Source organism: Camelus ferus, chromosome 24, assembly GCF_009834535.1.
Source record: "Camelus ferus isolate YT-003-E chromosome 24, BCGSAC_Cfer_1.0, whole genome shotgun sequence".
NCBI lineage: Eukaryota > Metazoa > Chordata > Mammalia > Artiodactyla > Camelidae > Camelus > Camelus ferus.
Genome location: NC_045719.1, coordinates 17474297 through 17499337, shown reverse-complemented (window position 1 = coordinate 17499337; position 25041 = coordinate 17474297). Strand labels below are relative to the sequence as shown.

General features: G+C 39.8%; 2 protein-coding genes across 2 annotated transcripts in view; one reads left to right on the top strand and one right to left on the bottom strand.

Annotated features, from left to right (window-relative positions):
- ELP2 (elongator acetyltransferase complex subunit 2) overlaps positions 1-2655 on the bottom strand; it is a 32281-nt gene extending 29626 nt beyond the window's left edge. Inside the window, exons 1-2 of the mRNA XM_006183405.2 lie at positions 2371-2655; positions 200-278 (exon numbers count right to left, since the gene is read on the bottom strand). Of these exons, the coding sequence (XP_006183467.1) occupies positions 200-278; positions 2371-2508 (217 nt within the window). The 5' untranslated portion in view covers positions 2509-2655. The remainder of the gene's footprint in view (positions 1-199; positions 279-2370) is intronic.
- A 399-nt stretch (positions 2656-3054) lies between these two features.
- On the top strand, positions 3055-21193 carry SLC39A6 (solute carrier family 39 member 6). Its single transcript, XM_032467251.1, has 10 exons — positions 3055-3367; positions 5030-5764; positions 7240-7423; positions 8282-8451; positions 9457-9675; positions 13748-13853; positions 16170-16547; positions 17736-17816; positions 18941-19131; positions 19934-21193. Exons 2-10 carry the CDS (start codon positions 5039-5041, stop codon positions 20084-20086), a joined length of 2208 nt encoding a protein of 735 aa, XP_032323142.1. The 5' UTR covers positions 3055-3367; positions 5030-5038; the 3' UTR covers positions 20087-21193.
- The last annotated feature ends 3848 nt before the right edge of the window (positions 21194-25041 follow it).

Genomic DNA, 25041 nt, shown 5'->3' with positions numbered 1-25041 from the left:
CAAAAACTGTGGGCAATGGTGGCCTCAGTCAGGGCCTGCCTCTACTCTCAGCCTAAGCACTGCTGTGTTTCCATGCTTCAGCTGCTATAAGTAAAAGTATGGGTCAGATATATCATTGGTCATACCATTTTTCTGTTTTCCAGTTGCATAATATCAGGTAAGCTAACCCTAAATTAAGAGAAGTCCAATTAATACTTACAACCATCCTGTTTATAAATCCACTGTACGCAATTGACTCGAGCAGTGTGCCCATTCAGGTTGGTAATAACAACCCTTTTCTTTAGAGAAGAAGACACCAGTTAGTAAACTCAAATTTATCCTACAGAGGAATTAATAAATTAACAAAAATCAGATTTCAGTGATCTTGACGCTGATAAAAAGTTTAGGATTACTTCAAACAGAACTACCTTCCTTAATTCATAAACTTTTAACCATGGCTCAAATCATCCATTCACTTTAATTCATTCCTGCCCTTTTCCCCTCACTCCACATTCACTTACCACTACCCTCTTCTCATCTGGGAAGCCTTCTTGAAATCCCAAACTAGACAAGGACCTGTGCTCCCACAGGTCTCAGGGCCTATTTCTACCATGCTTGCACCAACTTTGAGCATTTTGTTGACAAAAAAAAAAAAAAACCTTCAATAAAGGAAATAGATAAAAATTCATGGCTCACTTAGCGTGCCATGGCTGATCTGGTGTTGAGTTCTTCAGCTTTAAGGGCACAAATTCACCAGGCCACAACTACTAAGATCCTCAGACATTAGATCCCTTTCAGGGTCTCCGGCCATGTTCCTAGCAGACCCTCAGATTATAGCTTTCACCAACATCACTCCACATTTGGGCTTTCCTTATATCCCCAACTGCTGAAGACTCCATGCCTACCGAGCCCTCCTCTTTACAGCCCCTTTCTCTGTTGATAACAAAGAGCTTCACATCTGCTTACATGTGAACTGGAATTCACATACAGAGGTTAATGTGCATAAATCAATATATTTCACATACGGGTTACCTGAGTCTGGGAAACAATTTGAAGTAGTTCATTGTCTCCCTCACTAGAAATACAATTCCTTGATGGGCAGGAGTTATTACCCATTATCTGTGTCATCACCACCCAGTCCAAGGCTAGCCCATAAAGGATCCTCGAGTTTGCTCAATGGATATCTCCAAAATTTTATTTTAGCATTTGACATGTTCTTTTTCCTACACTTAATTAAATGTCCACATGACAAATATTAAACAAAACAAAGTGCATACTTTTTAGGCTCCATACACTTCTTTTTTTGATGTTAAAATCCTCTAAGCTGGCCACCAGGTTATCATTAAAAATAAAAATGTGATAGAAGGCATGGGCACAATTCCACTAAACCTAAACTGCTGCAGAAAGACAGGCTTCTACAGCTGAGTCAGTCCTTGGTTAACGGCCACTATAAAGTTTAGCATTCGTTTTAAGTGTTATCTCTTACCTGTTAAGAGTGCAAGGCAATAACAAGAAACAAAAATTCGGAGGCAAGCAAGCTCAAGATAGGAGAAAGGAATACCACTATTTAATTTATAAGTTTGAATCTGCAAAGGGTATGAAGATGATGGAATTTTTAATCAAATTAATAAAGCAGTACAACAAGAAACACATATAGCTATCTCCTGCACTGTATTTTAATTTCCAGCACTTTACTTTTTATACTGACACTCCTTTTGAAAGGCAACATTAACTGTATTACCCAAAATTAGCCAGTGGTAATGGGGTCATAATGAACTCTGGGACGGATGCAGAAACTAGTCACTTGAGAAGTTTAGCAGGGAAAGGGCCAAGAAAATAATCGATTGGGTACAGCTGGGGGAATGGGTAAGTCCTGCCTCATATTTACTGCTTAGAATCCTCATCCCCTAAGACCTTTGCCCCAACGGCACTTTCTTTAAAATGTCCCTTTCCGGAGTTAAAATACAAGTAATATTTCTTTGAAATTCAAGACAAGTTTATTAAATAGCAATGAGGGAAATAGAGAAATGAGATAGCATCTGTGTGATGGCTTTAACCCATACCTAAACTGCAAATCTTTTAAAACCCAAGCTGATTCTACAATTCCCACAGAAGGCTTCAGAAACGGTTGTCATCATATGAGTTTCCACCTGGAGCTAACAGGCCACTGGGAGGACAAGGCGACCCCAGGCTGACGCAGGGCCTGAAGCCGCGAGAGGACAGTCCCGTGTGCCAGAGCGAGACTCCTCGCACAGACACCCACCCTGAAGCGGACCCGACCGCAAAGCGGGTCTCCACGCACCGGAACAGCGTCTATAGTGCTCCCCGAGCGCACCCAGCAGATTCGGCCCCAGAAGCACACGGGGTCGGGCGAATGGCCACCTCCATTACCTGAGGGTCATAGAGCACCACGGAACAGGACGTGCCGAAGGCCAGAAGTCCTCCGGGCCCGGAGCTCCAGCTCAGGGCTCCCCGCACCCGGTTCGGGCAGCAAAACACGTGAGATGTCTCCAGTACGGGAGCCACCATGCTGCTGGCTGGTCAGCAGCAGAAACCCTGGCGCGCACTTCCGCCCTCGGAGCGGAACTGCTCGCCGGCCGCCTCTCCCGCTGGCGTATCCGCACCGCGTTTCCGAGGCGACCGGGGGCGGGACGGCCTCTGCCCCGCCCCGCCGGGCCCGCCCTGCTCCGCGGCCCGAATGGTCTCGAGTTCCCGGCTGCGTCTACCGGCGTTCGTCTCCTGTCTCGTGACCCAGGGCACAAGCACGTCCCGTCCCAGGCTCGAAGACCCTACCGGAACAGCTCAACAACCTCCACAAAAACCCGGGGCTCGTGTGCCGGGGCAGCGGCAGGAACGTCTCGCTGTCCCTCACGGCCGGCTCCCAGCAGGGAACAGGGCCGGCCCGACTGAGAGCCTTGAATAGCGAGCCTTGGGCCTCAGAGAGGCAGGGCCGTGGAAGGGCTCGAGGAAGGGGCACCCAATTAGTCTCGGCGCTTACAGCCCGCCGGGACCGTGTCTCCGCCCCGCCCCTGCCGCGGCGCCGGCGAACAGGCGGACGCGCGGATCCGCCTACCCAGGACGGGGTCGCGCCGCACTGCGCATGCCCCGCAGTCATGGCCGGCGGAGGCGGTGGTTCCCGGCGGCGCGCTGCGCGCGGCGGTAATTAGTAATTGTCCTCCTGCTGCCGGGAGGCAAGGGCGCGTGAGGCGCGGCTTCCCGGTGGCTGCGTGGCTGTACCCCGACCGAGGGGCAGGCGAGCAGATGAGACCGCCGCTTCTCCGTGCTCTGTAGAGGTTTCTAGGGAGAGAAGCACAGGCCGGTTCTGAGCCCTTCGGATCGCCCGCGGGAACTGAACCGGCGCGTGGGACCGGGCCGAGGCCGCAGAGAGGTGAGTCCCGCGGGTCCGGGAGTGGCGGGCGGAGAGGGGAGCCCCGCGGGCCGTGGAGGCCAGACTTCCCAGTTTGGGGTGCACAGATGGGCTTCGGGGTCCAACGGCGGACTTTCTAAGGAAACGGTTTGTCCTGTTCGTCTCATTTTCGAAGAAGGTACTGTCATGTTTAAAAATAAGAAGCCCTTAGAAGCAGTTTTGTGTCCTCTCTTTCCCGTTTTATTCACTCTCCCCTTTCTCCAGGCTCTTTCGACTTCCTTTTCTCCAACACACGCGGTCTCGCAGGGAAGGAGATCCGCTGGAAGGTCCGGGATCGCCTTAAGCATCCTTCCTGGAGAAAGGCATGGAGCTTCCCCCGAGCCTTTCGTCTGTGGTTGTCCCCACATACCCTGCTCCTTGTCCCTCTTCGGCGAATGATTTCTAAATGGTTCTCTAATGCCTATTAAAACTTCCCACCCCGAGGATTGTTCTTTTAGGAGTCTAGCCCTGTGGTAGTAGTATGTACTTACATTTTCCACAGTATGATCAGCAGTTGTGCAACATTGCTGATAGTGTGTGGAGCACTTCCACATACATCCGTTCATGTGGTTTTCCTGATACCCTATAAAATAGGTTTTACCAGCTTTGCCTAATCCAAGGAAGAACAGCAGAAAGTGGTAGAGCTAGGTTACCCCTCGCCCTTGTCTCACTCCAGAGCCTGACCTCTGCCCCTTTCACTAGAGGCAGGGGAGTTTGGTCACGGTCACCACCCACCATTGGTTTTGGACATCTATCTGCTGGCTGGGTCCTGAGATATTGGGCTATCTGCTCATCTGGACTATACCTTCCTCTGCTTCACTGACTTCTGCTTTTCAAGGCTCAGCTGGATTCTTAACTCCTCTTCAGAGCATAGGACTTTGGTTCCAAACACTTATTTGAATGTGTGATAGACTATGATAAAAACTTCATTAGTCTATAGCAGCATAAGAGCCATATGGTAAAAAATTTTAACTTTAAGAACTGTTACTGTGCGGTTGTTCAAAAGAATGAGTTCGCTTTATATGTACTGACATGGAAAGATGTCTTGTTGAGTGGGGGAAAAAAGATCCCTTTTGTGTGGTTGATGCAAACATCAACCTGAAGTATGCACCAGGGATGCATAAGAAACTGACAAAATCGGGTACCTCTGAGGATTGAAATTGAGAGAAAGAAGCCTTAAATTGATTTGTATATAGTTTAAGAAAAAAAATTTGTTATGACTTATTCTGAGATTGCTTGTTTCTATCTTTTTTGACGTTAAAAGATTGTTCTGTGAAATGATGGTGGTGGTGGAGGTAGTTACGTTTTGTTTCGAATTGTTCTAAACACAGTAAGTTGCTAGTATGGCTGTGACCACATGGATCCCTCCAGCCCTGGAATTACTGCTGCTTTTACAGTGCTAATCACAGAGTCCTAGCGCTCAACTGCTCTCCAGTAGTTTCACATGTTTTAACAATGCAGGGATAGAGAGCCTAGGTCTCCAGTTCTCTGTATTTTCACAGTACCTAGCACTATACTGGTCACATTGGATGATGCTCTGTAAAACTTGATCATTTGATTAGACATCAGTTTTTGGCATGAGATTTCGAATTCAATTTGTTTTGTAAGTGAAGACAAGGATTTTTTTTTTTTTGTCTTCTTTAGGAAAGTACAATGGCGAGGAATTTATCTGTAATCTTGATCCTGACCGTCACCCTGTCAGTCACACATCCCCTTCATGAAGTAGGACCAGCCACTGCTTTCCCTCAAGCCACTGAGAAAATTATTCCGAATTGGGAATCTGGCATTAATGTTGACTTGGCCATTACCACACAACAACATCATCTACAGCAGCTTTTCCATCGCTATGGAGAAAACAATTCCTTGTCAGTTGAAGGGTTCAGAAAATTGCTTCAGAATATAGGCATAGATAAGATTAAAAGAATCCATATTCACCATGACCACGAGCATCACTCTGACCGTGAGCACCACTCTCACCATAACCATGCTGCTTCCAGTAAAAATAATCGGAAAACTCTTTGCCCCGACCATGACTCTGATAGTTCAAGTAAAGATCCTAGAAACAGCCAGGGAAAAGGATCTCACCGATCAGAACATACCAATAGTAGAAGGAATGTTTTAATCAAGGATGGTGTTGGTGCTAGTGAAGTGACCTCAACTGTATATAATGCTGTCTCTGAAGGAACTCACTTTCTAGAGACGGTAGAAACTCCAAAACATGGAAACCTTCTCCCCAAAGATGTGAACAGTTCCACTCCACCCAGTATCACAGAAAAGAGCCGGGTGAGCTGGCTGCCTAGTAGGAAAACAAATGAATCTGTGAGTGAGCCCAGGAAAGGCTTTATGTATTCCAGAAGCACAAACGAAAATACTCAGGAGGTAAGATGAGTATTTTATTTTAATCAGTATGCCTGCTTGTCTGTGCTGTCATTGCCATTCTATCTCAGTTGTAAGGAGTTTAAAGTGAAAATAAAATGGTGACTTCATTGAGAAGGAAATTTCTTTCTCAGCAAGGCACTTACCTCAGAGTGTCCATACGGTGTTGTAAACATTCCTGACACAAAACTTGGGGGTACTTCTTTGGTAAGAATAGTGCCACCTGCTAAAACTGTTTTTCTAATATAGAATTCAAAAAAAGTATAGAAAGCAGATATCAAAGTTATTTTTGTAGAAAATCTTTAAAGATGAATACTACTAATAAAAAACAGAAAGTCAAACAAGCAGGAGTTAGAATTCATGGTTTGGGGAAAGGTGTGGCTGAAAGGGCTGAAGAATGCAAGAAAAGCAGCTTTACCTCCTTTGCAGAGAGATCGCTGTGGTTTGTCGGGTGATTGAAATTGGAGCTGCTACCAAGAGTGATGTGCTAGACAAGTAAAAAAAAAATCTGGGCAGTGAGGCTCTGAGTTAATGTGGTTTTTTTCTAGAATTAGACTTCCAGACTGTACACGGTTTGCCTTGTCTGAGAGATACCAAGAACAAGGAAGTCGTTGGTTTATGTTAATAGGCAGAACTTAAGTACTTCATTCAAACCATCACATGACCGTAGTAAATCTGGGATAATCGTACTCGTGGTCATTCCCATAGTGACACTAGTGATAAAGTTTGTTCTGAGCAGTACTGGCCAGGAAGTGTGGGAGTTTAACTTTACATAAGATAAGAAATAGGTGCTACCGCCAATTTTTTGGCGAGAAGAGGAGCTTAGATTACCCGGAGGAGAGTCTCTTCAAACTAAGGCTGTCGTCTCATTAAACTGTTGAAACAGCTGCCTGCCAGTACAGGTTTGTTTTATTAACCAGCCTTGCCCTCCACAGGAGTAATCTACATAACTTAATGTTCTCTTGTAGAGCATTATTTTGCTAGGTCTGTAGACAGAACTGAGCTAAGTTTTTGCAAGTACAGTCATTGCTGGCAGAGTGACGTGTCTTGGGCTTGTCTAGGCCAGGTAGGGTAGCGTTAGTACTAAAACAACGTATTTCTCAATCTCTAATTAACCCCATCTCAAAATTAAAGCTCATTTCCTTAAAAGGTTTACACAGTGAGTTAACAGGCTTGTGAAAGGCCGTTCACCCTCCAGCCTTTTCCACTTGAGGCTTTCTCCCAAGGTGACTAGTGATGGGACTGCTTCTCCCAAGAATAGGCAGAAGCGACGGGATGCCACTCGTGTGACATAGAATCTCCAGGTAGCTTGAGGCAAGCTCCAGAGTACTCAAAACAAAAGTTGGTTTTGATTCACCTTAACTTAAAAAAATAAAGAAGTAGCTTCAGTAAGGAAAGGGTGTTGCATCATCAAAAAACTGTTTTGGATTCTCTAATGGGAATGCCTTTTAGTGACTTCATTGCTTCATTTTCCTCAGTGTTTCAACGCGTCAAAGCTGCTTACCTCTCATGGCATGGGCATCCATGTTCCACTGAATGCAACCGAGTTCAACTATCTCTGCCCAGCCATCATCAATCAGATTGATGCTAGATCATGTCTGATTCATACAACGAGTGAAAAGAAAGCCGAGATCCCTCCAAAGAGCAATTCTTTACAAATAGGTAAAATTGCCTTTTTTACATAAAAATCGTTTCCAAGAGATACGTTTATATTGTACATTTCCTTATATTCACATCAACCTATTCATTTTCCTGCATAATTCCAAATGTATCATTTTGATCTCTGCCTTGAATGTGAAGAAAGCAAGTGTGTTAGCCTTACCCTTAAAAAAAAAAAAACAACAACAAAACAAACAAAAACCAGAAAATGAAACTTAGATTGTAAATTATGTGAGGTCCTCCCACAGGATGTGTCAGGATCATTCAAAATTTGGGCTCTTTATATGTCGTTACCCTGTTTGGAGAAAGGTCAGAGTTAATCTGCTGTTTAGGAGTCTAATTCTGGTATATTATTCATAAATGAGACTAGACATGCCCTGCTATAGTGTAGAGTTGCATTGCTCAAAAACTATAATGAAATGATTGCTTTGTTTATTGAAGATACTGTTCAGTTCTGGTTTCCTTTTTTTCTCCTATCTTCCTTCTTCTTCCTTCCTTCCTTTTTTCCCTAGTGCTTTCTTCTCTCTCATAATTCAGCTGTTATGGGAGTCTGAAAACTCAGTTCCCAAGTGAGCTAGAGTTTATCCTTGGTAACCATGTCTTCCCCTCCCTTTAGGCCCCGCTGAAGAATTTTCCACTAGGTTTATGCCCTTTGCCTGGATGGTTCAGTCAGATTGTTCATTTGATCCAGTTTCTTGGTTCTTGGTCTGTTACCACAGTCCTGTTTCACTGAGTTTGTATTTCTTTTGTTTGTAAAAGTTTCCTTGCTTTTACAAGGTGCTTTATGCGACTCCACAGTCTCTTTTAAAGTTTTATCAACTGTATGCTTTTTCTTTTGCTCTGTTTTGTTTTGTTTGACAGCTTGGGTTGGTGGCTTTATAGCCATTTCCATCATCAGTTTCCTGTCTTTGCTGGGTGTTATCTTAGTACCTCTCATGAATCGGGTGTTTTTCAAGTTTCTCCTGAGTTTCCTTGTGGCATTGGCTGTTGGAACATTGAGTGGTGATGCTTTTTTACACCTTCTTCCACATGTAAGTTCAGTAATTTGTCCTATTAGTGTGTTTTATTATTATTCAATATTAAATATGCGTGTGTGTGTTTATTTTTGGTTTGTACTGGAAGTCTTTGTATTGATATATATAAAAGGTTAGAAATTTGGTTTCAAAGAGTAGATTTTAAAATACATTTGGTAAATAAGAGCTTCATTTTTGTGCTAGATCTTAATACACATTCTTTTTTTGCTTTTCTCTTTAAAGGGAATTTACTAAATGCAGATTTATTTAACTTTTTGGGACCCAGTTAATAAAAGGAGACAGATTCTACTCAGATATTAGTACTGTGGCAGACTGCAACAATGTGAATTATCTGCTTACATATTAGTGTAGTTGTCACAGAAATAAAAAATGTGACTCTTCAGGTACTCAAAAAACAGCTCCCCAGCCACCAGACGGCAGATGTTCAGGAATACCTGCGGCACAGAGCAGCAGATGTTGGGGGTAATACCCTGTGGGCCCCCAGTCTCACCTGTGTTGGTGTGCACCACACCTGGTTCCCAGCATGCAGTGGCAGAAGTTCTGCTGCACTCGACTGCACCTGGATCTCGGGTGCCGCCAGGGCCTATCACCCAGCCTGGCTTCCTGGAAGCACACTGATGGCTGTGGTAGGGGCCTTTCAGCTGAAAGTATTAGCAGTAGACATTATACACCTCTTAATTCTGGCAGTTGCCTGTTATTTGTGGCCACGGAAAAACATTGGAAATACCCACTGCCTATATATTATGAGGGTCATTGGGGAATGAATCTGTCTTTACACTAGACAGATTCACTCTACTAAGTGCTATTACATACTTTAAGCTCTAGGTCGCTGCTGCTTGTTGGCCGCTTTATTTTTAATACCCTAAACTTCCCCTCATTCCGAAGTGTCACATCAATTGCCTGATTCTGAATGATTTCAAATTTGATGTTAATCATTTTAGCCAATTTTTCCGACATGTGTGAACTAATGAATTTATAAAGTCCATATTATTTTGCCTTTAGTCCCATGCAAGTCACCACCATAGTCACATCCATGAAGAGCAAGCGATGGAAATGAAGAGAGGGCCGCTTTTCAGCCATCTCTCTTCTCAAAACATAGAAGAAAGTTCCTATTTTGATTCCACGTGGAAAGGTCTGACAGCACTGGGAGGCTTGTATTTCATGTTTCTTGTTGAACATGTGCTCACGTTGATCAAGCAATTTAAAGATAAGAAAAAAAAGGTAAGAAAAAGTATACCGAGTCCTGACTGTACATCGGGCAGTTGTTTAGAGTAGTACTTGAACTAAACTGTTGGCAGAGCTTGTCCAGGGGGTGCGATCTTCATTTGAGAGGAGGTTCGGGGTCTTTTTGCTCCCAGAGGCATTCATGGAGAACAGTTGTGTATCTTTATCACCCTGGAGTTCTCTATGCTCAGTGTTCCCCTCAAAGTCACAAGAGGGTAAGAAAGGCAAGAATAAATATCTGTATAAATGACGAAAAGGCACATGCAGGGCCTTGAACACCAGAGGCGTCATGATTATGGCATTGGTGGTGGCAGTGGTTTCATAGGTGTACCCTTATCCCCAGACTCGTTGAGTTGTATACATTAAATATGTGCGGCTTTTTATATGTCAGTCATACCTCAATAAAGTGGTTTAAGAAAAAAGTATCATGGATTAACTTTAAATTACTCACCCAGTAGCTGAATATTCTATTTTGTTTGAAAGACTTGTCCTTTGCAAACTGCCACTCAGAAAATAGTATGAAGCTCAACAGTGGGCCCTCTGTTTCTGGTAAAAATATCTTTTGAGTTGCCTTTGGTTATCTGCCTCTTCCTATCTGATGTGACCGAGCAAGTCAGTCAAAAGACTGTCCTAATGGGGACTCTTAAAAATAACATGTACACATCTTGGACAGTTTATCTTAAAACGTTTGTGGACTCATATTTCTGATCATTTGATGTTGACTAGGATTTCCTTTGAGTTGGAGTTCTGAGTGATCAGTTTTTTCTCTACAGCCATGCTGCTTCATCTCAATTTCCAATTCTGGTTTCTCTGAAATTGAGCAAGAGGTTACACACTTGTAAAGCTATTTTGAGTACAGAAGCTAGATTTTGGAAATATAAAAGATTTTATACAGCGGTTGCCTTATGTAATTTAATAGCCTTTTTAAAGTCTTTAAGCAACTTGCCTCTGAATCCTTCCAAAGCAGTCAACTTAAGTTTTCATAGAAGTAACTATCCTCACCGTCATTTCATAGTTTGGGTAATATGTAATTAAATTGTGCAGTTGCAGTAACAGCCATAGTTGGCAGGAAGAGGTTTGGAAACTAACATAGTTGATTCTTACTGAGCACAGTGCTCCCTCTGGGAAACAAGTGCGTGTATGGACAGAAGAATAGCCTCCTCCACCCTGTGAATATTTGCCCTGATAGATTTTACATTCACTAAAATCTCAAATTGCAAAATTGGGACCTTTACAAGACCTGAATTTTGAGGGGAGAAGTGAAATAACAATAGCTTACTCATTCTTAATCCAGAAAGTCATCTTCCATGTTCCCATTGTCCCTGTTGCTTCACTTGGATGGGTTTAAGGATATATCTTTACACTCTCTGGGATTGTTCTTACCTTTGTAAAAAAAAAAAAAAAAAAAAAAAAAGGATCATTTTTAAGTTTTGGGGAGCAGGGAGTTGTTTATGTTTATTTGTTTTACTGTGTTTCTGTTTCAAATGCCATATTTTATTTAGCATTCCAATTTCAATTTAATTTTCAAATTTTACAAGACAGAACAATGTTTTTCAGACTCTTGTGAGTTGTGAAATCAATCTTGCATTGTGACCAGTCTTTTTAATGCAACAGTGACGTTAGAGTAGATTTTGTATATTTCTGTAGATTATAGTCAAAAAAGCTTAATAATCTCTGTTCTAAAATAATTTCTACTCATATGTAAGTTCTAGGACCTCTCCGTCTTAGTTACTGCTCTATCTCCAATGGCTAGAATAGTGTCTGGCACATAATAGATGGATTGGTAAATATTTGTTGCATGTATAAGAAACATTAAATGGCAAGTAAGTATGATTTCTAGACAAAGATTTCCACAGGAGTTTTGCAAACATTACATCTTCTCTTACTTTTTAGAATATATTGAGTTTATCTTTTTTCAGAGGCATCCAGATCTTAGTGTTACTTAACAGTTTTTAATCTCATTTGGTTCTCAGAAAGGAAAGAACTATTCATTATATGGTAAGTATTGGGAGTTCTTCAGACCTGTAACGGAACGTTTTACCTAGGATTTCCCTTAAGACATCTGTCCTGCACCCCTGGAATTTCTGTATATCCCAGTTTTAGATTACCTGCAAATATATGTCAGTCTGAAATATCTATATTCAGATTAGGTTTATATCTCATACTTAATATAGTTAGACCCTTATAATAGTTCAACCTCAAACTTTCTTTCTGCCAGTAACTGTTATTGCCCATGCTGGAACCCTGAGAATCATCTGTGAATCTCCCTCATCCTCATATCCAGCTTAGTTTCATTAAAAATACCCAGAGGTTTTTCAGTTCTCTCCGTCTTCCTTGATGTCATCCTGGCCCACGCCAGGCTTATCTCCTACCTGGGTGACAGCAGTTGCTTCCTATAGCTGGCCTGTCTACATTATTTTGTTGTCTTCTTCTCCCAATCCAGAGAAGAGCAGGCAGAGTGATTTGTTTAAACGAAAATCTGTTGAGGTTGGACACCGCTACTTAAAGTCCTTTCTTTAGTGCTTCTCATTTGCTTTTAGGACAAAGTCCACAACTTTTCACGTGGTTTGCGTTCTCTGGTCTCCCCCGGACCTGGTAGGCCCCCACTACATTGCACTCCTTTCAGTTTAGAAAGCAGCTGGCTCCTTCCTGCTTTCGGGCCCTCCCACATCCCTCTCCCTTCCCGCCCTTTCCAGCAAACCGCTGCTCCTCTTTAGGTCTCAGTATAAGTATCACTTCCTCAAGGAATCCCATCCTCGGGCTTCATTAGGTCATGTTACCATACACTCATAGCCCTCTGTGTTTTTCCTTTGTAAAATGTATTGAAAATTGACATCAAAGACTTGAATAATCATTATCTTTGTACAGCCTCCTCCCTGCGGGTGATAAGCTCCATAAGAACAAGGACTTTGTGTGTCTTGTTTTACAACGTGTTGCCAGCATTCAGCTTAGGGAACGTTATAGGCTCTTAATACAGAATGAATGAAATGGTTTCAAACTGTATGTTCTAGAGAGGGTCATTGCCCAACAAGAAATGAAGCATCAACTGAAGTGATTTAAAATACCCTTAGTTCATTTATTTGCACAAATTTTTAAGTACTTTCTCTGCAGCACTATGCTAAGTGTTAGTATAAAGATTTGTCAGTGCTTGTCTTCAAAAACTCTTATAACCTAAGAATGTACAGGTATTTTATATGCTTTTAAAGCTTGAATGAAATCCCATCTATGGTGGTGATCATTTAAGTCTTATTCAAAAATATTGCCAATAAGAAATCTATTATTTTTGTGACAGTTTTCATTATCCTGAATATTATCTTCTATATAACTAAATAATACACAGGCACCATTGTTCAAACAGTGAACTTTATCCTTGGGCTCAGAGATATGGACAATAACCCAATATCACTGGGTTAACTATCTGAATACCAATACCAATTCAGATGGTTAACCCAGTGATAAATTCAAGGCTAACTAATAGAGATTTATTTAAAAAGAGAAAACTTGTTGTTGGTGTTTTATTACAGGAAAAGTATTTTAGTTTTAGTAACATACATGTCAGTGTCACAGTATAGTTGTAAGTTAATAAAAAGTAAGAGTTTCAGTGTCCAAAGGCATAGAAGAAACCAGGGAATTGGTTAGCAGATCACTAAATGCCTGGGGGAAATGACTCTAGCTGGGTCTGGAGATCTAGTTAAAATCCACATTCTATTTCATTAGGTCTGGCATGTGGCCTGAGATTGTGCATTTCTCACAAGCTCCCCAGGGGAGGCGGTGTTGTTTATGGAAGACCAAATTTAGACCATAGGACCTAGGGAACATTCAGAAAGATGGATGTATAATTTTTCTTTCATATTACTGAGGCATTAATTCTTAACCTTTCTGGACAGTTCATTCCTAAAACAAACTACTCAGTGCTGTGCAAGTTAAGTACAGACCCTGCCCTTGGATGAAGTTTATTCTGTTACTCTGATGTCTTTTTCTATGAAGTCTTTTGCTTAACTGTTTATTTAAAGAGGTGTGCATAAGTAAACCAACTATTTTAAAGTATTGCTTTCCCTTGCTATTGTAGAATCAGAAAAAACCTGAAAGTGATGATGATGTTGAGATTAAGAAGCAGCTGTCCAAGTATGAATCTCAGCTTTCAACAAATGAGGAGAAAGTAGATGCAGATGATCGTAAGTCCTTATGAATCTGAGAGTTGGAGGGAATTCACTGCTCTGTGATTTGCAGGCAGCGTGGACTGTCTGGAAGAGATTGGACCATATCCTCCCACCCCTCCACTCCTTTTTTTTTTTTAAACTAGTATTTTTTTTTTTTTTAATTTGCCAGTGAGTTGGTTGTTCCTATATGTATTTACATCTCTTTTCCATAATTTTTTATTTTGAGGTAAACACAGACTTACGGAAAAGTTCCAAAAATTCCTGTGCCCCTTTCCTGTATTCCCCAGTTATTTTACCTACACTTAATCATTCTTTCTCTTGTAGACATACGCACACATTTTTTTTCTAAACCATTTGAGAATAAGTTACAAACATGATGCTGCTTGGCCCCTAAATGCTTAATTTATGTTTCCTAAGAAAAAGAACATCCATTCTCTTGTAGTTACATTATCAATATCAGGAAATTAATGCCGGTACAATGCCATTTTCTGGTCTAGAGACCTTTTTTGTGTTTTTCAGATTGTCTTAATTATTCCTTTATACTCCCCACCGACCCCCAAAAGGAAAAAATTGATCCAGAGTACAATTCAGGATCAAATGTTGCATCTAGTTGCCCCTCATTTAGGGTTTAATTTTTTTCATTAAGTTGATCTGTTTGGGCAGGAAGAACACAAATGGTACTGTATCCTTTTCAGCGACCTGGTGTGTCACTGGACGTGATGCTCTGTCACGTATGGGTGGTGTTCATTTTGATCACTTGGCTAAGGTTGATTCTACCATGTTTCTCTGCTGTAAAGTTACTATTTTTCCTGTAACCTGACTGTTAGCTTGGCATTTTGTGTTGGGCAGACTTGGTTAAGATTAAAATTTTAAACCAAACACCTCACAACGACCTTCAAAGTCTTGTCCTGCCCTCTACTCTCCCCAGTGGTTCATTCTGTCTAGCCTCACTGGCCTCCTTTGCATCCTGTGAGAACACTAGGTCTGTCTCAGGGCCTGGCACTCACTGTTTCCTCTGCTTGGAGTGCTCTTCTCCCACATCTTCACGTAAATTTCTTCTGTTCTTTTTAAAAAAAAATTATTATTGTATTATTTTATTTATCTATTTATTTTTGGTGGGGTGGAGGAGGTAATTAGATTTATTTTTAACGGAGGTACTGGGGATTGAACCCAGGACCTTATGCATGCTAAGCATGCGCTCTACCACTTGAGCTATACTCTCCCCCCAGCCCCCCATTGTTCTGATCTCAACTCAGATATCTTCTCAGAGGCCTTCTGTACTGAGAGACCCCAATATAAAGGGCTCCCAGTCACTCTCCTTCATATAACCCTTTTCTGTTTTCTTCCCATGCTTTTCAATGCTGTAGATTACCTTATTTATACATTTGTTTCTTTGTTAAGTGGCTGTCTTCCCGCAGGAACATAAGCTTGAAGGCAGGGACTTTGTCATGCTCCACTGTCCCAATGCCTGGCCCGGTATCTGGACCAGAGTAGGTACTCAATAGATAGTTGCTGATTGCGGAAGAAGAAAAACTATCATTGCTTCTGCATGTGTGTAAGGTGTCTTGTCCACCCTTTGTCTTCCAGCATGCTGCTCTTCTGTTCAGAGCAAATAAAACACTCTCACTTGTCTTCCTGCGTCTGTTCTGTCTTCAGCTTTTGTATCGGGGCTCCGGTGAAATCTGTAACAGTGAAAGGAAGTAGCTGTTCTAGAATTGGACTAGTATCAGGAATGCGCCCAAGAAAGCTGATACCCATGTACAGGACAAAGAAAAGACAAAATCTTATTGTTGCAATTTACTTTTCTTTACGCAGATAGATAATAAATGTTTCTTGGTGATGATGGTAATTCAGGTTCTTCTATTTTTCCTTGAATTTTGCCCTCCGAAAAGCAGGGAATTAGATGATAGGATTATGCATGTTTTTTATTTCTTATTTTCAGTATTTTTCTTAAATATTTTTCTAAAATACTTTAAATATCTAAAATAAAATATTTTTTCTAAAATAGGTATGAGCATCTTTTGTGATCAGGAAAAAAGTCATCTTTAAAAATATAGAGAGACTGAAGAAGTTAAGGGAGGATCTGGGGGTAGTTATTGAAAGTTAACATTTAAAATCCATTTTTAATATGTGAGATCATTTAATTTCTAAAATAATTAAAATCTATGATATTTTTCATCAACAATACTGTACTGTCTAGTTCTGCCAGGTATGTGTGAGAGAGTCGCCACGCTTTAAGATCTTTTGCTGACTTTAGTTGTCAGTGGGGATGTTTGAGATGTGTCCATAGCTGTTTGACTTTGTCCCAATGTCCTTTATCTTTACACCTAGGACCTGAAGGCTATTTGCGAGCCGACTCACAAGAGCCCTCCCACTTTGATTCTCAACAGCCAGCAATCTTGGAAGAAGAGGAAGTCATGATAGCTCATGCTCATCCACAGGAAGTCTACAACGAATACGTGCCCAGAGGGTGCAAGAATAAATGCCATTCGCATTTCCATGATACTCTCGGCCAGTCGGATGATCTCATTCATCACCATCACGACTACCATCATATTCTCCATCACCACCACCACCAGAACCATCACCCCCACAGTCACAGTCAGCGCTACTCTCGGGAGGAGCTGAAGGATGCGGGCATTGCCACGTTGGCATGGATGGTGATAATGGGGGATGGCCTGCACAATTTCAGCGATGGCCTAGCCATTGGTATATGTCTACATATTTGTCCCTTGTTGGTTGACTTTGAAAATGTCACATTAGACTACCAGTCTTATTTTAACAGAAAGTAGGTTGGTTTGATAAGGCTATTAACTTCTAAGAGTATCAAAATGTTATTTCTTCTTTTGCTGCTTTGACAACAAAGTACTTGATAAATGTCAGGTCAGATAAAATGCTTGAAACTGTACTTGGCCCATTACTAAACTGTAGCTACCAAAAGTTGTTTTAATTTGCAAGATCTTAAAGATGAGGCTCTAACGTGTTTGAAGCACATGTGAGTTTTTTTCCCCCCAAATATATTTAAGTTCTCTTATCTGCAATATAAACAGTATTTATTAAAGTAAAAGAATCTTTTCCATAATCTTTTCTATTATACTAAAAGAATCTTCATCTATCTGACAAATTTAATTACTAATCTCTACCCAAAGAAGAATTACAGAATTTTTGGTATTAAATTGTTATGCTACAATTGGGAGATAATAGAATGTTTACAAATTATACTAACTTAGTGCTAGGAGGAACCATGGAAGTAATTACAGGTTAGGCGGCCGAAGCCCGGCAAGGTGAACTGCTTGCGGGAGAGGGTAGCGCTGTAGCCCAGCTGAGATGAGCCTGGGCCTTGGCTCCCTGGGAGCCTGGTACTCTTCCTCCTCTGTACTGTGTGCGGCGAAAGTGACAAGGGAGGATGTGCAAGTGCTCAGTCACAGTTTGTAAGCAGTCAGTTGTATAATGTGTTAGGTTTTAAAAGCAGGGAGAACTATTTGTCTTAGACCCTCCTTATGAGACAGTGAAAGAATGAATGTAAAAAAGTCTAATTACATTTGACTGCTGAGGTTTGTTTTTGGTTTTTTTTTTTCCTTAAAAAAAAAATCAGTTTATTTTATATTTTTAAATAAGTGTTTTAAGTGTAGCAGTTACTTCTAAGGTTTGTATGAGATCATTTAATCACTCTAAGGCATAGGGGAACCTTCCCTTCTCAGTCATACCTGCTTGTGCTCCTTTGGGAAATTTAAACCTAGTTGCAAATGTAATCTAAGATTACTAAAGAAAAAGGTCGAGAGCAGTTGAGAAAGTTCTGTTTACTCACAACCAGAATATAGTTGATTCTTTTACCTAATTTTGTATGCTGATAAGATTAAAAAATACCCACAGAATAATGTAGTGATTCTTACACAGGTGCTGCTTTTACTGAAGGTTTATCAAGTGGTTTGAGTACCTCTGTTGCTGTGTTTTGTCATGAGTTGCCTCATGAATTAGGTAAGCAAACCCTACAAATGGTATTTTCCAGGCGGGTAAAGTGTCTCAGTGTCACTGGCTTTTGCTAATGATAGCTCCAGCGAGCTTCCTCATAACTTTTATGCCTTTTCATAGGTTTACTAACCTAGCTAGCTTTCTTTTCTTACTGAGGACAAGTTTGTTTCCAGCCATAATTCTAACCCTATGATTACGATTACACAATTGCCTGCGTGGGGTCGCCAAAGAGATGCCTGGGTCCCTTTTCTTGTCTTCTTCCCTACCAGATATCTTCCTGTACCAGCATATCTTCCTGTACGGGTGACATCAGTGATCGTTTTCTTCATACACACAATATGAATAAGACCACAGGAATCTAAAAAAATCATCTTCCACTGACAGAAATTGACAAAGAGAATTTCATTGGCGCTAAAGAAAAGAGAAGCCGATGCATTGCATTTTGAATATTCTTTTTCTCTGTCACCAGGACTTAAAACTTTCCCAGAATTGTTCTGGTTCCCAGATCATGCCCTTGTTTTTCTTGTTCACCTTATTACACCTGTAATGCCATTTTCACTTCTGTTCTTTGGCATGTGTTCTGCCGTTTAGAAGGCCTCCCACCTTCCTGCTCTGTGCTTACAATCCTCAGCGTCTGGTCTGTGTTCCACATTCTAGATCCTTCAAGCGCCATGAAGCCCCTCTTAACTATTCTTGTCTTAATTTCTTTTTTTCTCCTTTTATAACCAGAACATTAGACTCTTCAGCTCTTAATTACATATTACCTTTATCATGTGCTGATCTTTTCATATGTGTTCTCTGCTCGCCTCTTCCTTCTTTGTGGCCAATTCAAAGCTCCTCGAAGACCACGCAGGAGCACAACAGTAGATTCGTGGTATTTACTGACATTCATTGACAAAGTGGGAGCCTTAAGAAAAACTTCGGATAAAAGATACCTTAATTTATAAAGCTGTTAGGATGATTTACACTGATTAACACTGTTAGACCTGGGTAATTCTTAATTTTGCTTTATATATTTTTCCCTCAAAAAAATTTGGAGAATTTCTTAAATCTGGGAAGTCTTTTGAGTACGTGCCTTAAAAATGATTTTTCAACTACTTCCTCCCCTCCCCCTTTTTTTTCTGTTAAAGGTGACTTTGCGGTTTTACTCAAGGCTGGCATGACTGTTAAGCAGGCTGTTCTCTATAATGCTTTGTCAGCCATGCTGGCGTATCTTGGAATGGCAACGGGAATTTTCATTGGTCATTATGCTGAAAATGTTTCTATGTGGATATTTGCACTTACTGCTGGCTTATTCATGTATGTTGCTCTAGTTGATATGGTAAGTTTTTAATAAGTCAGATTACAGAATTGGCTAACAGTGATATAGAGAAAATGTTGAATGAAATCTCATTTTTAAAAAGCTGTAGATTAAATATAGCAGTGAGAAGTGTTTCTGTAGGTAGCACACAAAATATAGATCCTTTATAGTTTATCTTTTTGGATTGTTGCTTACAAGCACATTTTTGTCTAACCTAATGTGTATTAGGATACACAAAAATATTTATCCCTTTTGATGTGTCTATTTTTAAGAGTAGAGCTTAGTAATCAAGCATTGAATTATCTGTAGACTTTTAGGAAACCTGGTACGAGCTACATGCTGTTCGCATACTGTGTGTACTTCAGAAAGCTTAAAGTTTCCTTATTAATGGACAAAGGAGTCATATCTTTTTGTTACCAAAGTCCACATAACAATCTCAGTGAATCTTAACTGCTAAAATTATATTTCATACAGTGTAAGGTTTCTGTATCTCTGAACTTCCAAGTGAGCCCTGTGTTATATCCAGATGTGGGCAATAAGCAGAGGAACTGGTATAGCTCTCTGTTTTACAGTGGAGCAAACTTGGACCAATATAAATTTTGACTTGCTGAGCAGAGCATGAATAATCATTGTTAATTAAACTGCTATGAAATGCTGTGTGACATTATTAGCCAGAGTCAGTATGTTTGTGGTCATGTTTTAGGGGATTGACCCATAGTATATCCAGCTACATGTAAAGCTTGTATGCTGTTCTGCAAATTCTTCCTAAAAACTGATCTATGGTTCTAAAAACTTAAAGGTTGCTCTTTTTTTTTTCTTTAAGGTACCTGAGATGCTGCACAATGATGCTAGTGACCATGGATGTAGCCGCTGGGGATATTTCTTTTTACAGAATGCTGGAATACTTTTGGGTTTTGGAATTATGTTGCTTATTTCCATATTTGAACATAAAATTGTGTTTCGTATAAATTTCTAATTAAGGTATTAATGCTAGAGTAGCTTAAGAAAGCTGTAGTTTGCTGTCCATAGTTTGAATAGGTCATAGGGAGATGAGCTTGTATGCTGTGGTACGTAGCATTTAAGGTTTGTGAATTTTGTGATTTTTGTATTGAATATTGCCATTTGTTATGCCTATGAGGTCAGTTATGGTGGTAACATAAAGGTACGTTAAATATTTAAGTTATTCTATTTTGGGAATATAAGCTGTATGTGCAATTTACCAATATTACCAGTTTATTGTATAAACAAGAGATTTGGCATGACATGTTCTGTATATTTCAGGAAAAGATGTCTTTAATGTTTTTTCTAGAACTAATTTAATACAATAATTCACATGCTGGATTTTAGGCCTCTGAAGAACTGCTGGTATTTAGGATTAAGAATACGCATGAAGCCTAAGATACCAATAAAGCTTAAACTGAACTTAAGCTTAGAAATAAGGAGAAAGAGAGCAGAATCTGTGTGAATTGAGAAGACATAGATTTCTTATAAAAATAAATCCCAAAACTGGTTATAAAATAGAAGGGGAAAATTTAAATTTAAATGAAAAAAAGGCAGTACTAATACAGAGTACATTCATAATCATTTTTGTTAGCGTATTACTGTTGCCATAAAACCACAGCACTTTTTACTAATTTAGTTGTACATTTAACTTCATATAATAGAGACATCTAAATATATTTAATGAATTCAAGCAAAATATTATCACTTGACCAAGAATTTGGAATTTTAAAATATTTATGTGGAGATATACCAGGTGAGTTTGAGTAAGTTTTTGTATTGCCAAGACTTGGATATCACCAAGTTGTGTATCACCCAAAGTTATATTATTGGATGTTCTGGTTATCTGGTTTACCTCATGTCAGTGTATTAGAATTTCAAGATATATAAGGACATGAAAACCATACTGGGTATAAAATGACTTCTTGGATTCAGAAAGTACTTTGGTATCTTTCAGTGCTTCATTGTTGTCGTTATAAGCAAACTGTCATTTTTATATATAGTACTTTAGACATACTAGGGTTGTGTGACATTCTCTTGATGTTGCTTTTCTACGAAATAAATTCCCCATGTCAGCTTGATATATCTGATTTTCTTTTCTTTTTTTTTAATCGCCTTGGCCATTTTTAAGTGTACAGTTCAGTAATTTTAAGTATTGTGCAGTTGATCTCTGGAACTTTTTCACCTCCAAAAACAAATTATACCCATTAAACAACTCTTCATTTCCTCTTTCCTACAGCCCGTGGTAACCACCATTCTACTTTCTGTTTCTATGAATTGAGATGTCTGCTTTTCTTAAGTATACTCCAGATTATATGTACTTACCAGTTCATTTATATTATTGTATTGGGTGCTCTTATTCGGTTTTTTAATTATTTATCACAAAGTGGACTTCAGAAAATATGGGTTCTCAGCTTGTTCCAAGCTGTCCCTAGCTTTAAAAAAAAAAAAAAAAAGCAACACATAAATCCCCTAGTTTATCTGAGTAGATTCTGGGATTAGGAAGGAAAGAACATTGATCATGTTAATTGAGGTTAGTGTAACCCTGGCACAAAACCATGCTGGGAAAGGCAATCTACCTTACACCCTAAGACTACCCTACACATTCTTGTCAGCTATATCAAGAACATAAGACCCTGACCATGCTTTGCCTGGGCTGATTATCAGTGAAAAACCTTGAAAGATGAGGTTTGAGACAAAGAGCAGGCCTTGTAGAAAAGAGATGGATTCCCCAAGCTCAAGCTTTCCCTTTAAAACTTCCATGGTTGAACCAACTCTTCAGAGGTGGTTTTGGAGAAACACTGAGTCCACCGTCTCCCCAGGTGGCCAGCATTCTGATGAAAAGCAACATTTGTCTCTCTCGAGTATTGATTTTTGGACCCGAGTTTGGTAACACTAAGAAGGGATTGGAAGGCTTTATTGTAAGATTTGAGCTTGTGCTGGGTGATTCTCAGGATGTTTTAGGGAAATCAGGAGCCCGTTCTGGATTGGGTGCTGTCAGGAAGTGGGGGCAATTTGGTGATTGGATAGATGTTTGGCAGTTTTTATCTGGAATGCCAAAGGATTAAGATTGGGCTAGAGATAACATTGCTAAAGGAACCGTAATCATTTAGTTATAAGAGGAAGACATTAGCAATTTTCATAGTTTCACAGTGGCCTTAACTCTGTCTTGTTCCACTACAGTCTCAGAATGGCCTTGTCTGATTATTGTTCATATCTGGTGAGGACTAGTTGAAGGTTTTGTAGGAACATTACAGCATGGTATGAAAATTAATAAAGGGAAACCTAACTAAAATGGAGTTGGGAGACCAGAATGGGGAGCTCTCTCTCACTTAACACTCAACCTCAAAACAGACCCCAACAGGAAGAGAAACCTTGTCTTTCCAGCAGGAAGTGAAGCTACTACTAGGAACAGGAGCAGAAAAAAGTTTCTCCCTGCTTGGCAACAGCTCAGCCAATGAAAAACCACTATACTTCAAACTCCCAGTTTCCTCCAATGGACTTTTAGTTTGTAACAGCCCCTCTCAACTTCCTCTTCTCCTCTATAAAAGAGTCTTCTCTCTTTCCTTTTACTGGGCTTGTCTGTGGTTTACCCATAGTTGTGTGACCTGAATTGCAATTCTCTTCTGTTCCCAAATAAACTCATTTTGCTGGTAAAAAATAACTGACTTATTGTTTTAGGTTAACACTAGCTGTCAGCTTCCAAGATTATCTTTTTACTTTCTCAGTTTCCAATTTTAACCGTGGGCAGATGAAGTCAGCCCGGAAGATATGTTATTCTGTGAAATTCAGATCCACTGTCAATCCATTCATCAAAGGTTGTTTTAGAGAACATTATTGTTGAACTAAAATCAGTTACTTCATATTCCTTTTGTTAGAAGATGAACTGTTGAATCATCTGATGTGACAATGGCTATTGGGAAGTATTTACATGTAAGGGATAATCAGCCAAAGTACCTGGTCTCCTAATTTCTTTGTTTCCTGAAACATTTTAGTACTATTAAAGATTCCAGAGAAGTCTGTAGGAATGTAAGTACATTTTTCTTTTAAGATAATGTGTATTCCACCTTGAGCAGCCAATATTATATCGAGAGCAACTCTATTTTGATCACTGTCTTTCTGAGTTTATGAAATTTGGAAGGAGAGCTTCCAAGACTTTGGTGGCATTCATTTCCCTTTGCTATTACTTCCTTACCCTAACATGTAGCATCCCCCCTCCTCCTTTTTGGTGGAGACAGAAACATACCTTCCTAGGTGTGACACAATAGGGATTTTAGACTTTCGAATGAATGTCATGCCTGTTGTGGTGTAAGCCATAAAAAAAAGTTGTTAGTAATTGAATCTAATTAACCAGGAAATCAACTGATTTTTTTACAAGAGAAAAGATACTAGAGGTAACTGGGTGGCATTCAAAGGAAAGTGGATACAAACCCCAAACTTAGTTTTATTATATGTTTTAACTAAGTCACACATACAAGAAATCACACTAGGTATGCAAATATGCATTGTTCTTAATTTGAGGCCTATATTTAAAATTGAGAAGTATAGTCAGAGGACACAAGATATGAAAATTAATCATAATTACCTAAAGGCATAAACAGTATTTTGAAAACAGCAATAATTAACAATATTAATAAATATAGATCCTACTACATGGTGTGAAAAGCCATGGTACACTCATGCACAGAATACTGTGGGAGCCCAGAGCAGGAGCAGCCAAATCAGACTGAGGACCAGGGAAGACAGAAGAATTGGTGCTTTGGCTATGTCACTGAGAGCAAAGCCTAGCTGGGGAGAGAAGAGATACATTCATATGCTCATATATGTATTATATATATTCATATATGTATTACATATTCTCTCCTCAGACAGATTTTGCTCTCAGTGACATATAAGTATAATTACAAATAACAGACTAGTAGTGTAAGCACTAAATAAGCCATTCAAGTCAGTTAATGACTCAGGAAAGAACTCGAATGCACTGGACTGATTAGGAAAGGAAAGGAGGTAGGATTTAAGGTGGGCTTTAAAGTTCAGGCAGAATTGAGATAGACAAGAGGGGCAGTGGGAAGAGCTGGAGTCTCAGGTGAAGACATAATCTGGGAGAGAATGTGTAGCAATTTTGGTGGCCTCAGGGCTCATGAAAAGGAATATTGTTGAAAATACTTTTAGGTCTTGGGAAACAGGTTAAAGTTGAACTAAGTTAAGGCTTAGAACTAGACTAAGTAGATTGGATTTTAAAAAAAAAAAAAGATATAAAAGGAGAGAAAGAAGAATATAGGGACAAGAATTGATACTGGAGTGAGAGGAAGGAGAGTTGACCTTACCTCCTGAGGTATCTCTGAATCTCAAGCTGTAGAGACATTAGAAATGGGAAAAAGAAGCTACACTTATAATCAACCAAACACATAAATAGGCATATTTGATGCCTACTTGGGCAAAGTTCTAGAACAGTGCTTCTCAAAAGATGCTTTAGGAATTCCTGTGCTTTCTTACGTAACTTTCTTGAAGTTTCTTACATTAATATTTAGAATATGACAGTATTCATCTTTCTGTTCCCTTTGTGAATTATCAGAGTTAAGATAATTATGTCAAAATGTTGGATTAATTATGAGATTTCTAAGATTAATTTATTATATAAATAATACATAAATTAAAAAATAAAAGCAAGATAGACAGCTTAAGGACTCCAATCCTGACCCTCTCTCTGATGCCACTATTCATGTAGTGTGTATTCCTCCACCTTTTACCATGCATTTACATACTTATGAATTCATATAAAATACACACTTTTGTAAAACAAATGTGCTATACTTTTCCTTTTGCAACTTAAAAAAACTCACCCACCACTGGCTTTATCAATCTTTTGAACTGCTCTATGTATTCTGTAATACGGTGTATCACACTTAATTTAGCAATTTCCATGCTGTG

Excerpts from the sequence above, each read along its gene's own strand:
- SLC39A6 (XM_032467251.1), top strand. The coding sequence starts at position 5,039 with ATGGCGAGGAATTTATCTGTAATCTTGATCCTGACCGTCACCCTGTCA. Across the intron at positions 5,765-7,239 it reads CAAACGAAAATACTCAGGAG|TGTTTCAACGCGTCAAAGCT; the intron begins GTAAGATGAGTA and ends CATTTTCCTCAG. Across the intron at positions 8,452-9,456 it reads TTTTACACCTTCTTCCACAT|TCCCATGCAAGTCACCACCA; the intron begins GTAAGTTCAGTA and ends TTTTGCCTTTAG.